At 42.9% G+C, this 12,666-nt stretch overlaps 2 protein-coding genes and 1 long non-coding RNA gene across 3 annotated transcripts in view; 2 read left to right on the top strand and 1 right to left on the bottom strand.

The window, feature by feature from the left end:
- Nucleotides 1–1,078, bottom strand: part of LOC102208743 (uncharacterized) — a 3,833-nt gene extending 2,755 nt beyond the window's left edge. Inside the window, exon 1 of the long non-coding RNA XR_312089.1 lies at nt 631–1,078. This is a non-coding gene — a long non-coding RNA (uncharacterized LOC102208743). The remainder of the gene's footprint in view (nt 1–630) is intronic.
- A 33-nt stretch (nt 1,079–1,111) lies between these two features.
- hoxb6a (homeobox B6a) lies at nt 1,112–4,700 on the top strand. The gene is made up of 2 exons (XM_005747315.1): nt 1,112–1,735; nt 3,358–4,700. Exons 1-2 carry the CDS (start codon nt 1,162–1,164, stop codon nt 3,636–3,638), a joined length of 855 nt encoding a protein of 284 aa, XP_005747372.1. The 5' UTR covers nt 1,112–1,161; the 3' UTR covers nt 3,639–4,700.
- Nucleotides 4,701–7,893: 3,193 nt separating this feature from the next.
- hoxb5a (homeobox B5a) lies at nt 7,894–11,006 on the top strand. Its single transcript, XM_005747316.1, has 2 exons — nt 7,894–8,735; nt 10,035–11,006. Exons 1-2 carry the CDS (start codon nt 8,054–8,056, stop codon nt 10,280–10,282), a joined length of 930 nt encoding a protein of 309 aa, XP_005747373.1. The 5' UTR covers nt 7,894–8,053; the 3' UTR covers nt 10,283–11,006.
- Nucleotides 11,007–12,666: the final 1,660 nt, after the last annotated feature.

The following is a 12,666-nucleotide window of genomic DNA, read 5'->3' as shown; positions in this document are numbered from 1 at the left end:
TATATATATATATATATATATATTTCTACATTTCTAACTATCAGATTATGTGCCGAAAATCCCTTCCAAATTACTAAATTAGTCTTCTGCTTTAGAAAATAGCAGCCTGCGATAGGAGTAGGACACACACACTGGCCGAAGAGGGGACATAAACTACCCAATCACCAGATATACCAATTGCAAATATACAACACTCCAATTACATGGCCCATATTATATAGTAGGCTGAATCTAATACTAGCATCACACACACTGCACCACACACAAGACGCGCGCACGCTCCCGGCTGTGATTTACGCTCCACAAATTCATTTTAATGCCGTCGGTATTATCTCCAAAGCGCCGGGAAACATATTTTATTATTCGGTTGCCTTCTCTCCCAACCCCAAGGGGAAAACGCGCATACGTGTGAGAACTGCTGGTTTTTATGGGTCCAACAACAGACGGAGGAAGACACACGGGGAGAGAAAAGAATCAATTTAACGCGTCGAGGATTCCGGTGTGATTGCGCAATGTCACCGGGAACAGAAGGAAGATTAGAAAGAGAGATTAGATACGAATTAAAAAGGAAAGAAAGGAAGAGAGCGTGTTTGTGTGTGGTGGTGGGGGTGTATTCGGTAGTTCCCAGACCTCCTCCTCTTCCTCTTCTTCTTCCTCTCCTACGAAAGGAAAACAGCGAACGAATGCCAGGCACAGACGCGTCCCATTGGTCAGTTCGAGGTCAGCTGGTGTCTGCCCTCCAACCCCCCACCCGATACCCCTTCTCGCCCCGTCCCGTGTTCTCCGATCGCATACACACACGGAGAGGTTCTCTCTGTTGCCCCCCACCCTCCACACGCCCCTCCGTCCCACACTGGCACTCAGCCCACCTAATACAACCCCCCCCCCTCCTCCCAATCTGCGATACACTAAGTGATAGCGGCAGCCCGTCGGACTGTCGGCTATAAAACACAACAAATCATAAAGTGCAGGCAGGGGAAGGCAGAGGAAGCAGGACGGGAGGGAGAACCGTTAGCTGCTAGCCGTTAGCCTCTGCCTACTCCTCCTCCTTCTCCTTCTTCATCGAGTGAACGTTGTTATTGTGTTTGTTTCGTCCCCTCCTGTCCTCCCCTCTCCTCTTCTCCTCTTTTCCGGCTTCTCCTCTTTTTCTTCTTTCTCCTGATGAATTCCTATTTTGTCAACTCCTCTTTCCCGGTGACGCTACCGGGAACGGGTGGAAGCGGGCAGGCGGCGGCAGCAGAGTCGTTTTTGGGTCAGATACCTCTCTACTCATCGGGATACGCCGCCGACCACCCGCTTAGGCACTACCCGGGGGCAGCAGCCGTTACCGCAGCTGTGGCATACAGCACCGGCGGACCCGGCGCACACCAGGACAAACCGTACCCGGCATCCACCTACTACCAGCAAGCGGCCAATGGAGCATATACCGGACACCGGGCGACAGCAGCAGCGGCGGGGGTCGGTGTTGGGGGCGCGACCGGAACCGGTGCCTGCGACTACGCCACGGCAGCGGCGGCAGCGGCGGCCGCAGCTGCAGCCACGAGTTTCTACAGGGATAAGGAACACCCGTGCGCTCTGGAGGAGCATCAGCTCGCGCTCAGTCAGGACGGCGTGCAGCGTAAAACAGAGTGCGTAGGGCTCAGTGCAAAGGGGCTTTTCGGAGAAACGATGGAAGACAAACAGTCGGCGTCAGTGCCCATTTATCCATGGATGCAGCGGATGAACGCCTGCAACGGTGAGTGTCTTCTTCTTCCTCTTCCTCTCTTTCTTGCATATTTTATGATCCCAGTCATAGAAATGACGTTTGTTTCCTCTGTCAGCCTCTGTTAGATTTCCTTTCCTTTTTCCCTCCTCCTGCCACAGAAGCTGCTTTATGATCCCCGTTTGTTGACCTGTCAGTCCGTCATGTGCGCTGTATTTTATTGTCCGTCATAAAACGGGTTTGTTTGCATTGTGGGTCCTTTTACTGTAGCCTGTGTGACCCGTGACGATGCTACCAAGTAAAGCAAAGTGTGGGGGAAAACAAGGAGCAGATAAAAAAAATTAATGATGTAGATATAGAGGAAATACAGAGATAAGTCTAAATATCCACACTCTATTAGTCACTCGTTTATTCAAATGTGTCTGAATAGTTCATCTCTTTTATTTTTGAAAACGCTTTTCCTCTCAGACATACTCTGCTTTGAGACATGACCAATAGGATGCGATAAATACTGTTTTGTTTTTGCTAACGTTTCTTTTCTGTGCTGATAAAGATATATCACATTTCCTGTTGCTATTATTGGTTTTGACCTTTTCTATCTTATCGTTTATTGAGCCTCCGCAGCGTAGACAGTGTTATTCACTGTTGATTCAAATCGTATATAGATATAGCCTAAAGTTTAAAGTGAAAGTGAGGCAAACCGTGGCGGAAAAAATGTGAAATAGTTTCATTTAGTCGGCTCTCCTAAAAGTTTGTGCTTTTGCACTCTTGCATGATTTAACCTAAAGTGTTAAACACTGTCCTGTGCTGCAAACCATCCTTAAGAGAGAAAAACGGCCTGTTGAGGGTAGAATGAGTAATAGCAGATGATGCAGAGCTAGTGTTTTGTAAAGCCCTGCAGGACACTCCGAGTTATGACAGATGAGGTGGTAACATACTTCGCCGCAAATAAATATATATGGAGGAAAACAAAGAGCGCGTTATAAATGACAGTTAAAGGTGCAAATAGTAGCCAGAGAGAGGGGAGAGTTATTTATGGTCATTTGGATTTAGATATGAATAGCTTGTGGCATGCAATCCATGCTCTTACTTTCAAATCAATACATAAACTGAAGTTGCCTTAATTGCCTTATTAGTGAAGATCGGTGTATACACACCACAATGGGAATTTATTTTCTGAATTTACTGCTACTTACCATCAGCAACATTATATAACATAGTTATTCTCCGTGTTTCATAAACCATGAAGTTCAACTTTCCTGTAGAATGATTGTTATTGTTTTTATTAAACAAATCCAAGTTTTCAGTTTTCACAAAGCCAAAAATAATCAGAGTAAGTAAACATTTTAGTAAAACAATGTTAAATTCACATTAAAACAGTGTCCTTAAGGGATGGCGCACATTGTTAGATGGCAGCCATCGTCTGCATTGTTCTTTAATGTGAACATTACTAATTCTTAATTTAAGCGGGGGGCAAATAGCCTTGATAATACTAAACAGGCACTGTTGTGGAAACTTGTAGAATAGAATAGAATAGAATAGAATAGAATAGAATATGCATGTGATGAACTTTTCTGGTAACGTTTTCTTAACAGAATAGTTAACGCCTCAGTGTTGTTATCTTGGTTCAAATGTATCTGTCTCTTGCTTCTCAGGGACCTTCAGTAGCCCCGGGAGACGCGGTCGGCAGACGTACACCCGCTACCAGACGCTCGAGCTGGAGAAGGAGTTTCACTTCAACCGGTACCTCACGCGGCGACGTCGGATCGAGATTGCGCACGCGCTGTGCCTCACGGAGCGACAGATTAAAATATGGTTCCAGAACCGGAGGATGAAGTGGAAGAAGGAGAACAAGCTGATCAACTCCTCTTCTACATCCTCTTCTTCTTCCTCTACGGCGAACGGTGCAGATGAAGAGGAGAAACGGACTGAGTAAAACAGGACCAAAAATAAACTAATGTAAGACACGTAAAAGGAAGGGCAGAATAAAAGAGAAGACATGCTGATTAATCTCATGCCTCCAAGTTTTTCAAGAGCACCCCCCGCATTTTTTTCTCTCTCTCTCTCTCTGTTGTTTTTCTTTCTTTCTTTCTTTTCCTCACCTGAGCAGTGGTGAAACAACGGAATGGGGGGGATTTATTTTTATCCCTCTTACATCAACTCTTTCTGTAGGCTGTACTTGAGTGGTCTTATATTTGGTAATAATTTGTAAAACACTCTATAGCAAGGGTTATGTAACTGTGGAAAGGGACAGATACGATAAAACCTGGGAGGTGAAAGGAACATGGCGTTAAATTAAAGAATACAATAGATGAATGAACACTTTTTTTAAAGGCCACCAACACAAGGCCACAAGTAGTTTTGAAACACAATTTATTGCTGCATTCCGCCTACCGATTTTTTTACTGTACTTTTTTATGGCTATGCATATTTAATTTATTTCATTTTATTTTTTATTCTTTCAAAGACATCATGTAAGGCACTTGTTTTAGGGTTTACAACTTGTTTTGGGGGCTTTAGAACTTGACTTCCGGCTGTTTCCTTCCCGATTTTGTTTCTTATTATTTGTAAATGTGTGTAGCCTTTAATACCTTTAAGTACACGTGCAAGTATGCTCTGCATATACACGAAGGGATGAAAAACTATTGGAGGTATGTATGTCTTATGGTGTTCATATTTAAACTGTACAGAAATAAGCAAGGGAAAAACACCTTGTATGGTGAAAATAATGTAACTACGGTTGAGGGGAATTTTTCAATATCGGGAAACCTGTTGAAGCTTTGGGTGGGGTTGCGGTTGTTAACCTACTGATGATATTCGCCAAACTACCTAAAACATTCAGGAAAGTGTATATTTTATCGATTTTTACATGTTTTGGTTATGTGTTATTGTCAAGTAATCACATATACTACCTATGACAAATGTTTAATAAAATGTAAAGGAATTTATGGAGAAAGGTTATTTTTATAACGGGGATAGGGTGTGTTTGTGTGTGTCTTGGGGCATGAAATGAATTTTCATTTATTCTAACATTAATTAACTCGCAGTAAAGGTTAGTCAAACTCAACATTACTGGATTTGAGATTGGTTTATTTTATGATTTAGAGGACAACTTTAACACGCTTGAGCCTTTTAGCCTCTTACTGGTGTTAAACGCGAGGCTGCGGCCAAACAGGCGCACGCGACGATCTGGAAGGAAAGCGACGAGGAGAGTGAGCTGCTGATGGCGGGCTCAAACTAAATGATGACCAGAGCGAGGCAGAGAAAGTTGACCTCTCCTCGAGCCCTGCAGCCAGACACGTTACACATAGACACACACTTCACGCAGACAAAGTGGACAATGTCCTCGTGACCTTTTAACTCTACTTGTCCCCTGAGTGACCGGCGCGTTGTATCCATCTTGGAAGTTTCACTGATGCGGGTGCAAACACACACACACACACACACACACACACACACACACACACACACACACACACACACACACACACACACACACCACTGCACATTAGCTTATCTCATGAAACATGAAAACCATAAAGACAAATATGGTCTAAATCAGAGTTACTTTAGAATGATTTCATTTGTCGGCTTTTCATTCGGAACATTCAAGATATATTTCTGAATTTTCCAGTTATGGGTATAATAACACACATAATAAGCATAACAGAGAACAGATATTTATTTATTTATTATTTGACGGTCTTAAGTCATACCAAGCAAGTGCTGTTATTATAGCATGTATCTAACGAATACACATTTTAAGTTTAGAAAAAAAAATCCTGTTGGAATACTACCAAGACAAAGATGGCATAAGCTGGTAGTAAATAATTAATAAGCACACCTAGAAAAACCAGCCTCGCCACTGTGCGAGGCGAAGAACTAAAGCTTTCACATGATTTAATTAATGATAGTTTTAGTTATGTTATGTTTGAATTTAATACTTTGAGAGACAAATTGAGAATATAGTGAGACTCGCAATGAAATGACCTCAAGAGAAAATCTATTAAAGCGTATTCTGCAGCACAGACATATTCAGTGTACGTTGGTTTCTTTTTGTGTTGTGGATATGACTCGATTGGCGATTTCGTTCCCATTTTGAATCAGTTGTATGACTACGTGCTGGCAGATGTTCTATGTTAAACACAGTGGAAATGGTTTTACTGTGAATCAGGGGGGCTCGTCTTTACATATTGCACATACGTGCTTGGTGTTTAACATATTTTAAGGAGAGAAAAACGAAGAGGAAATGTTTCATGTTGTTTTGTTCTTTCTATCTCTACTGAAAGCTGTTCTCTACTGAAAGTCTCAATTTTGAAGAAGAAAAATTGTTTGTTTGTTTGTTTGTTTATTTGTCTGTTTAAGACAACTGAACATTAGTTAGAAAGAGTTTGTCTTAGACCACAATCTATAATTGGTTAAAATATCAAAATCTCCAAAAATGAAGCATATTGAAATCTGCGTGGCTCTTTGAATGAGATTATTAGAATAAAAGGAACTGCATCTGTGCGCAGGCACTGGTTGCAAAATGTGCTCTAATCTGGGCTCATACCTTAAATTCTGACCCTCCTTTATTCTTACTCAGAATGCGACAAATTCAATATAAAATAAAGTAAACGCAAAACATGTGCAGCTGAAGAGATAGGTAGGTTGAGCGAAAGAAAAGAGATGGATGGATGGATGGATAGATGGATGGATGGACGGACGGACGGACGGACAGATAGTTTTATTCTATGCTAAAACTGAATTATGATTGTCTTCAAACTGGCCTTATTGAAATATTTAAATGTTTTTCGTTCAGTGAGCTCTTTCATGGAACAAATTCAGCGCGATTGTGCTGATGTATAAATACCAAAGGCAGTGTGCTGAGAGGAGTGTGACAGCTGGGTCTTTTGTGGCTTTAAACCCCATGTTGCTGTTATGTGTGCTTGCCCGTGTGTTTTAAATGTGCCTGCTACTTTGTAATATTCAAGATGAATCCCATTCTAACTGCTGGTTTCTTTAGCCGAGACTCTGAAATGTGGCCTGCAAACTGCACACATTTCCCCACTGAGCACATCCATTTGTATCATTTCACACATACACACAAAGCTCTGGAATTCTTCATCTGTCGCCTGTTCTAGCTGCTGTGCCGGAGTTACAACAAAGCGTGTACACCCGAGCGCACACTGAGGCCTACTTCAAACACGCAAACGCTTAGACACACACAAGCACTCCCGCGGCTGAAATGCACCCAAACCCGGGAATCAACAAATCATAAATCAGCAGATTTCCATCCAGTGTGGACGTCACAGATCAGGTTTAACATTCCTCGTCTGCAGCTGCAAAGAAGGCTTGCAGTAAGAAAGAAAGAAAGTACAGTCGCAGGCCAGTCGAATTGTCATAACTCAAACATTTTTTGTAGCGTTGACTGTTTAGTTTGGTCTGTGATGTATTTATTTATTTATTTGTTTGTTTATTTTTGCCTAATTTTTGTGATATTTTGCACTATATTTCCTACTGGTGTTTTGTACCTGTGCCGGAAGTTGAGGTACAAACAATTAGTGCAGCAAGTCGAAACACTGCATAACACAAAAAAAACACGTGTATTTTATCGGTGAGACCGCTTTTTGGTAGAACTCCGGGATAAATATCAACAGCTATCAGATGTATGTGGAGAAAGGCTAGTTACTATTTTTTTTACCATGGTGTTCATTATTAACGTTTGATTTTACGGTTCTTACGGCTCTTAATTGTGAGACTAAGCAAAAGGTCAATTAACAGAGCTGAGTGATGAACAAACACACACACAATGTTTTTTTTATAGCATGGATATGTCATGGACTCTTGTGTGTCCTTTCTCCCTTAACACTTCTTTCTGTGCAATAAATTATATCTGCAGTAGGTGGCGCTCTGAGCTCACCCCCGACACCTCTAGCAATAAAGAGAGAGAGAGACGGAGAGAAAGAGAGGGAAAGCTTCCCCCGCCCAATCTTTATCATTTGAAACCTCAGAGCATAAATTACCTCTCTAAAGTCATCGGCGAGAATTTACGACTGGTCAACAAAAGCACGTGACCGTCCCCCTCCTCCTTCCTCACTACGTGTGTGTCTCTCTCTCCTCCCTCGCCTCACCCCTCACCTCCCCCATCACACACACACACACCCCTCCATCCAACACACACACACCACCCCACCCCCATATTTGGACGGCGCATACATAGCTAAAAACGAAGTACAGTGCAACGCCATAATTCACTAATACATCATAAATCGTTGAAAGTACCAGCGTTATAACGACCCAGAGAAATCTAACAAATCAAGCGCCCCTTAGTACTCAACTATAAACCCGCAAGTCTCTAAAACAACCTAAATGAGCTCTTATTTTGTAAACTCGTTCTCGGGGCGCTACCCAAATGGCCCCGAATATCAACTGCTAAATTATGGAGGCAGCAGCGGCGCAATGAACGGCGGGACGTACAGGGATTCTTCCTCCGCCACCATGCACCCTGCGACGGGCTCTTACGGCTACAGCTACAATGGCATGGACCTGACCGTCACTAACCGGGGAGGGGGAACCAACAGTACCGCCAACGCTGGAGGACACTTCGGGGGCGGCTCAGTTGGTGGGGACTCGCGGGGTTTCGGCTCCCCGGCCCCGGACAGGGGGTTCAGACAACCATCTAGCTGCTCCCTCGCCTCTGCGGCGGACTCCCTGCTGTCACCCGGCAACGAAAGCACAAAACTGGGCGCCCGGAGTTCGTCTCCTCGCTCGGATCAAGCAGGAAGCGGTAATCTCAGCTCACCAAACCTGTCCTCCGCCTCCTCCACCGGCGGTGGCGGCACAGTGCAGCGTTTCACCGAGCTGGATGACGCGTCACCAGAGACCGAGGACTTGCAGCATAACCGGGACACCAGTCACGCCAGCAATCCGCCACCCAGGACCGGGCATAAGCAGGAGGGCGGTCCGACGGGATCAGCCGCTGGCAACACTGGCAGTGAGGCGCAGACACCACAGATATTCCCCTGGATGAGAAAGCTACACATTAGTCATGGTACACATTGCTCTTGTGTTTACAACTTATTTTCCATGTATCCTAGAAGTTTCGGGCGATAACATTCATATGACTGGTTCAGCAGAATAGCCTCCGTGTTGACACATGGGACTGGTAACAGTTCAGTGCTTGTTGTACCTATATCGGGGCTTCTTAAAATGCACATTAATGATTGTGCAGAATTATTGCTGCTTTGATCTGTGTAAAGTGGATGCTCGAGAACAGCAGGAAGATACCCAATTAGCCACGGTTCTTCGTTTTTCTCTGCACCTTACCAGACTTTTTTCTACTGCGTCAATTTCATATTTTCGTAAGGCAGTCAGAAATCAGTTGTCAAGATTATGAATCTCAAATGAATGGCATTTAATCGTGCGCATTGGGTTAATATTGATGCTTTCATTTTAAATTATGTATTCGTGTTTTAAATACTGATATGAAGATCTAAAAAAATCGAAGCAGTACACCCCAGAAAACGTCTTAGTAGAAAATTCCCATTACATTTTCGTATTTTAGAAATCAGGAACGCCGGACAATTGCCCCTTCTGTCTCCTCTTTTTTATTTTAGCAAATTCCACAAAAGCGTCATAAATCTGTCAGGGGAGAGACGAAGGGAAGAAAAACTCAACAGGGCTGGGAAGCTGCAGACAGAGCCGGGCAAAGAAAGAAAAAAAGAAGCAGAAAGTGAGGCCAGGAAGGCTTTGGAAGCGGCTTGCTCCTTTGAAAAGTGAAGCTTTATTACGGATGGGAACTTTATTAAAAAGGTGAGGTAGAGGACGGGGCAATAAAACCCTGAAGGGTGTAAAAAAAATGGGGCATATAGAGAGGTGATGGTGAAGACGGGTGGTTAAAAAGGGGGAAAAAAAGTAATGTGACAGATAAAAGCAAATGTTTTAACCCAGGCTGTGGAATGGAAATAGCAGAAATAAAATGTGTCAAGAAAGGTTGTGGTTAGGATGATGGACAGTTTTACTGTCTCCCTTTACGCTCGGTGATTTTGATAAAACAGTAAGTTTAATTCCTTGTGTATGCGTGGGGGCGTTAGAGGTTGATACAATAAAACAAACACCTGTGGCTCCAGTCTGTGAGAATCCTTTGACTCATAGAAAACATCACCCTAACAGAGGCGTTCCTGACTTTAGATTGATATTTTCAAGTAGTTCTCTTATACTGGAGTGTACATTAGAGCGCTGTAAAATACTGACTATATATTGCGCACTCTATTTTTGGACTCAATAACAGCCCGTTTCTGTCGCGTGTTGGCGCATCTTTAAAAGCCCTTTGTCCTCTCATCACCCTCAGATATGACGGGCCCCGACGGGAAACGGGCACGGACGGCATACACCCGCTATCAGACTCTCGAGCTGGAGAAGGAGTTCCACTTCAACCGGTACCTCACGCGGCGGAGGCGGATAGAGATCGCGCACGCACTCTGCCTCACGGAGCGGCAGATTAAAATCTGGTTTCAGAACCGGAGGATGAAGTGGAAGAAGGACAACAAATTGAAAAGCATGAGCCTCGCCACTGCTGGCAGCGCCTTCCAACCCTAGAAATATCTTTGTTTTAAACCAGAATCTGTCTTCGTTCATCTCTTTAGAGATGATACTACCATGTACACGCTTCCCTGGAGGAGGGAAGAAACAAACCAGAAATAAAAAAAATAAAAAACTTGAAGAAAACAGCAAAAGAGAGGCCAGCAAAAGAAGAAGACGAAGACGAAGAAAAAATATTCCAAAATGTAATCAGAAACACTTAAGAGTACTGTACAGCAGCGCAGCACTTTTCATTTGTTCGGTATGTCGGTCTTTGGTGTTTTAGGGCAACGTAAAAAAGAATCATGACTGTGGTACTTGCTCTTGTAACAAAAAAAGTGTTTCTTTATGATGTCCTCTTTTAAAAAAGGAGGGGAGTCACGGATAAATATGCTACCTACCTTATGTCCTACTTACAACATTGCTACCTACCTATTGTTTAATGTCTACGTATCGTTTTATGTGTCAAGTGTGAATTTTTGTAACTGACCAAGTGCTTTCTAGAAAAGTTAGCATGTGAGCGTTTATTGTAAGTTATTTACATCCAGTAAGGCACGTATATACCCTCGCCTACCCCAAACCCACTATACTCGCTGTCTTACCATTAAATTCTGCGCTATTTGAAGCAGAAAGGGTGTGTGTGTGTGTGTGTGTGTGTGTGTGTGTGTGTGTGCGCGTGTCCGAGTTTGAAACTTAAAATAAATCACTTTGCCTGTATCTGTTTATCCATCCAAAAAGTTGTGTACAGCTCTACTATTCAAAAAAAGCTGAACTGTATTATATTGTTATTATAATTGTAATTATCGGTTCTATGCTTCTCAAATGATGTATATAGATATATATATATATATATATATATATTGACATTTTTAAATGTGACCAGTTGGCTATTTGTAGGTGCAGTATGCGAGTTCGTGTTTATATGAGTGTGTGTGTGTATGGCTAATGGCTACCGTCCATTAAGGCCTGTAACCTGTCTGCCAGTGAGCTTTTTGTATTTGTTTGTAGCTTCAAGTAAAAAAGCAAAAACAAAAAAAGCAAACAAGAAACCCAATAAAGTTCATTGTACTCATTAAACAGAAAGACTGAAGCAACTGCTCATAATAGAAACAGTTCCACAAACAGCTTAAGGGAAATCTAGATTGATACCGGCTTTGTGTGTGTGTGTGTCTGTGAGTGTATGTGTGTGTGTTTGTATAACATACTGAAGAAGTGATTCGAACACATATCGTTTTTGCATATTACCTAATCTATACCATATTTATATCATATATCTTTATGCAAATCTGGGGCTTTGGTTGGCATCAGTTGCCAAACACCGGTGGCTGTGGCTTCTCCAAACTGCACGCGGAAGTCTTCTTTGGCAAGATACCGAACACCAAATTGCTCTCTTTGCATATCCATAGGTGCTGTACCAATGTGCCTCAATAGTTAGGAGTGGCGTGTGTGGTTATTTACTAAAGCAGTATTATGTATTGTGCCAACAATATCAAACCATTTACTATTTTTACCTGACTTCCAATATAGGCTGAAATCAAGTGGTTTGATTTTACATTATGTAGATCTGGCTTAACTCTTCAATCCAAGTTTAAGTGTCTATTTTCGCCTCTTTTTGTAGTTTTTTAACGCACTTTCTGACATATAATGCACAATAGGTACACCATGCATAAAGACGCAACGCATCAAGCATGATTGTGAGCATCAAGCGCGCAATCACTAAGGGGGCCACACACACACACACACACACACACACACACACACACACACAAATACACACACGCACAAACAGAATCACTAGGTTTACTGACAGTTTCTTTTTCTTTCTTTTATATGTGATGAACATCAAAAGTGGTCAACACACACATAGAACAGAGAGAATTACAAATACAAGTATACACAGAACACACACTCACAAATCAGTTCTCGACTCTGCTGACCAACTCTGACAAGACAACAAACTACCCGCGGTGGACAAATTGGTCACTTTTTCTCCTTTCCGCCCGAACGAAGGCTACTCCCGGGCAAATTAAGTTTCCTCTCCTGTAAACAAGCGACTGAACTTTTAAACTCACCGGCTCATGGTGCTGCCGTTTCCCTACTCCTACAAGGCTTTCCTTCTGAGTTGCTGGGGTGGGGGTGGGGGCTGGACACAGCCTCCATCTCCTGCTTCTCCTCTGTGTGTGTTGAGATATATTTTTAAAACTAACCTCCTTCTACGTTGGGCTAAACTGTAGAAAAAAGAAGGCGGCTTTGACATTTACATGTCAAACAAATAAGGGTTTTTATCTCCAAGTTGGATCGTAAAGGTCAAGCCTGGACTCAGACTGATACCTCTCACTGGTTCGCTTGCAGTCACGTGGGGTCCCATAAGCTTAGTTTTATGGTTTTGGGGAGTTGACAAT

The sequence above is a fragment of the Pundamilia nyererei genome, unplaced genomic scaffold (assembly GCF_000239375.1).
Source record: "Pundamilia nyererei isolate P.nyererei 1_Seehausen unplaced genomic scaffold, PunNye1.0 scaffold00193, whole genome shotgun sequence".
Taxonomy (NCBI): domain Eukaryota; kingdom Metazoa; phylum Chordata; class Actinopteri; order Cichliformes; family Cichlidae; genus Pundamilia; species Pundamilia nyererei.
Note: the sequence above shows the minus strand (reverse complement) of the source record. Positions and strands in the feature narration are given on the sequence as shown.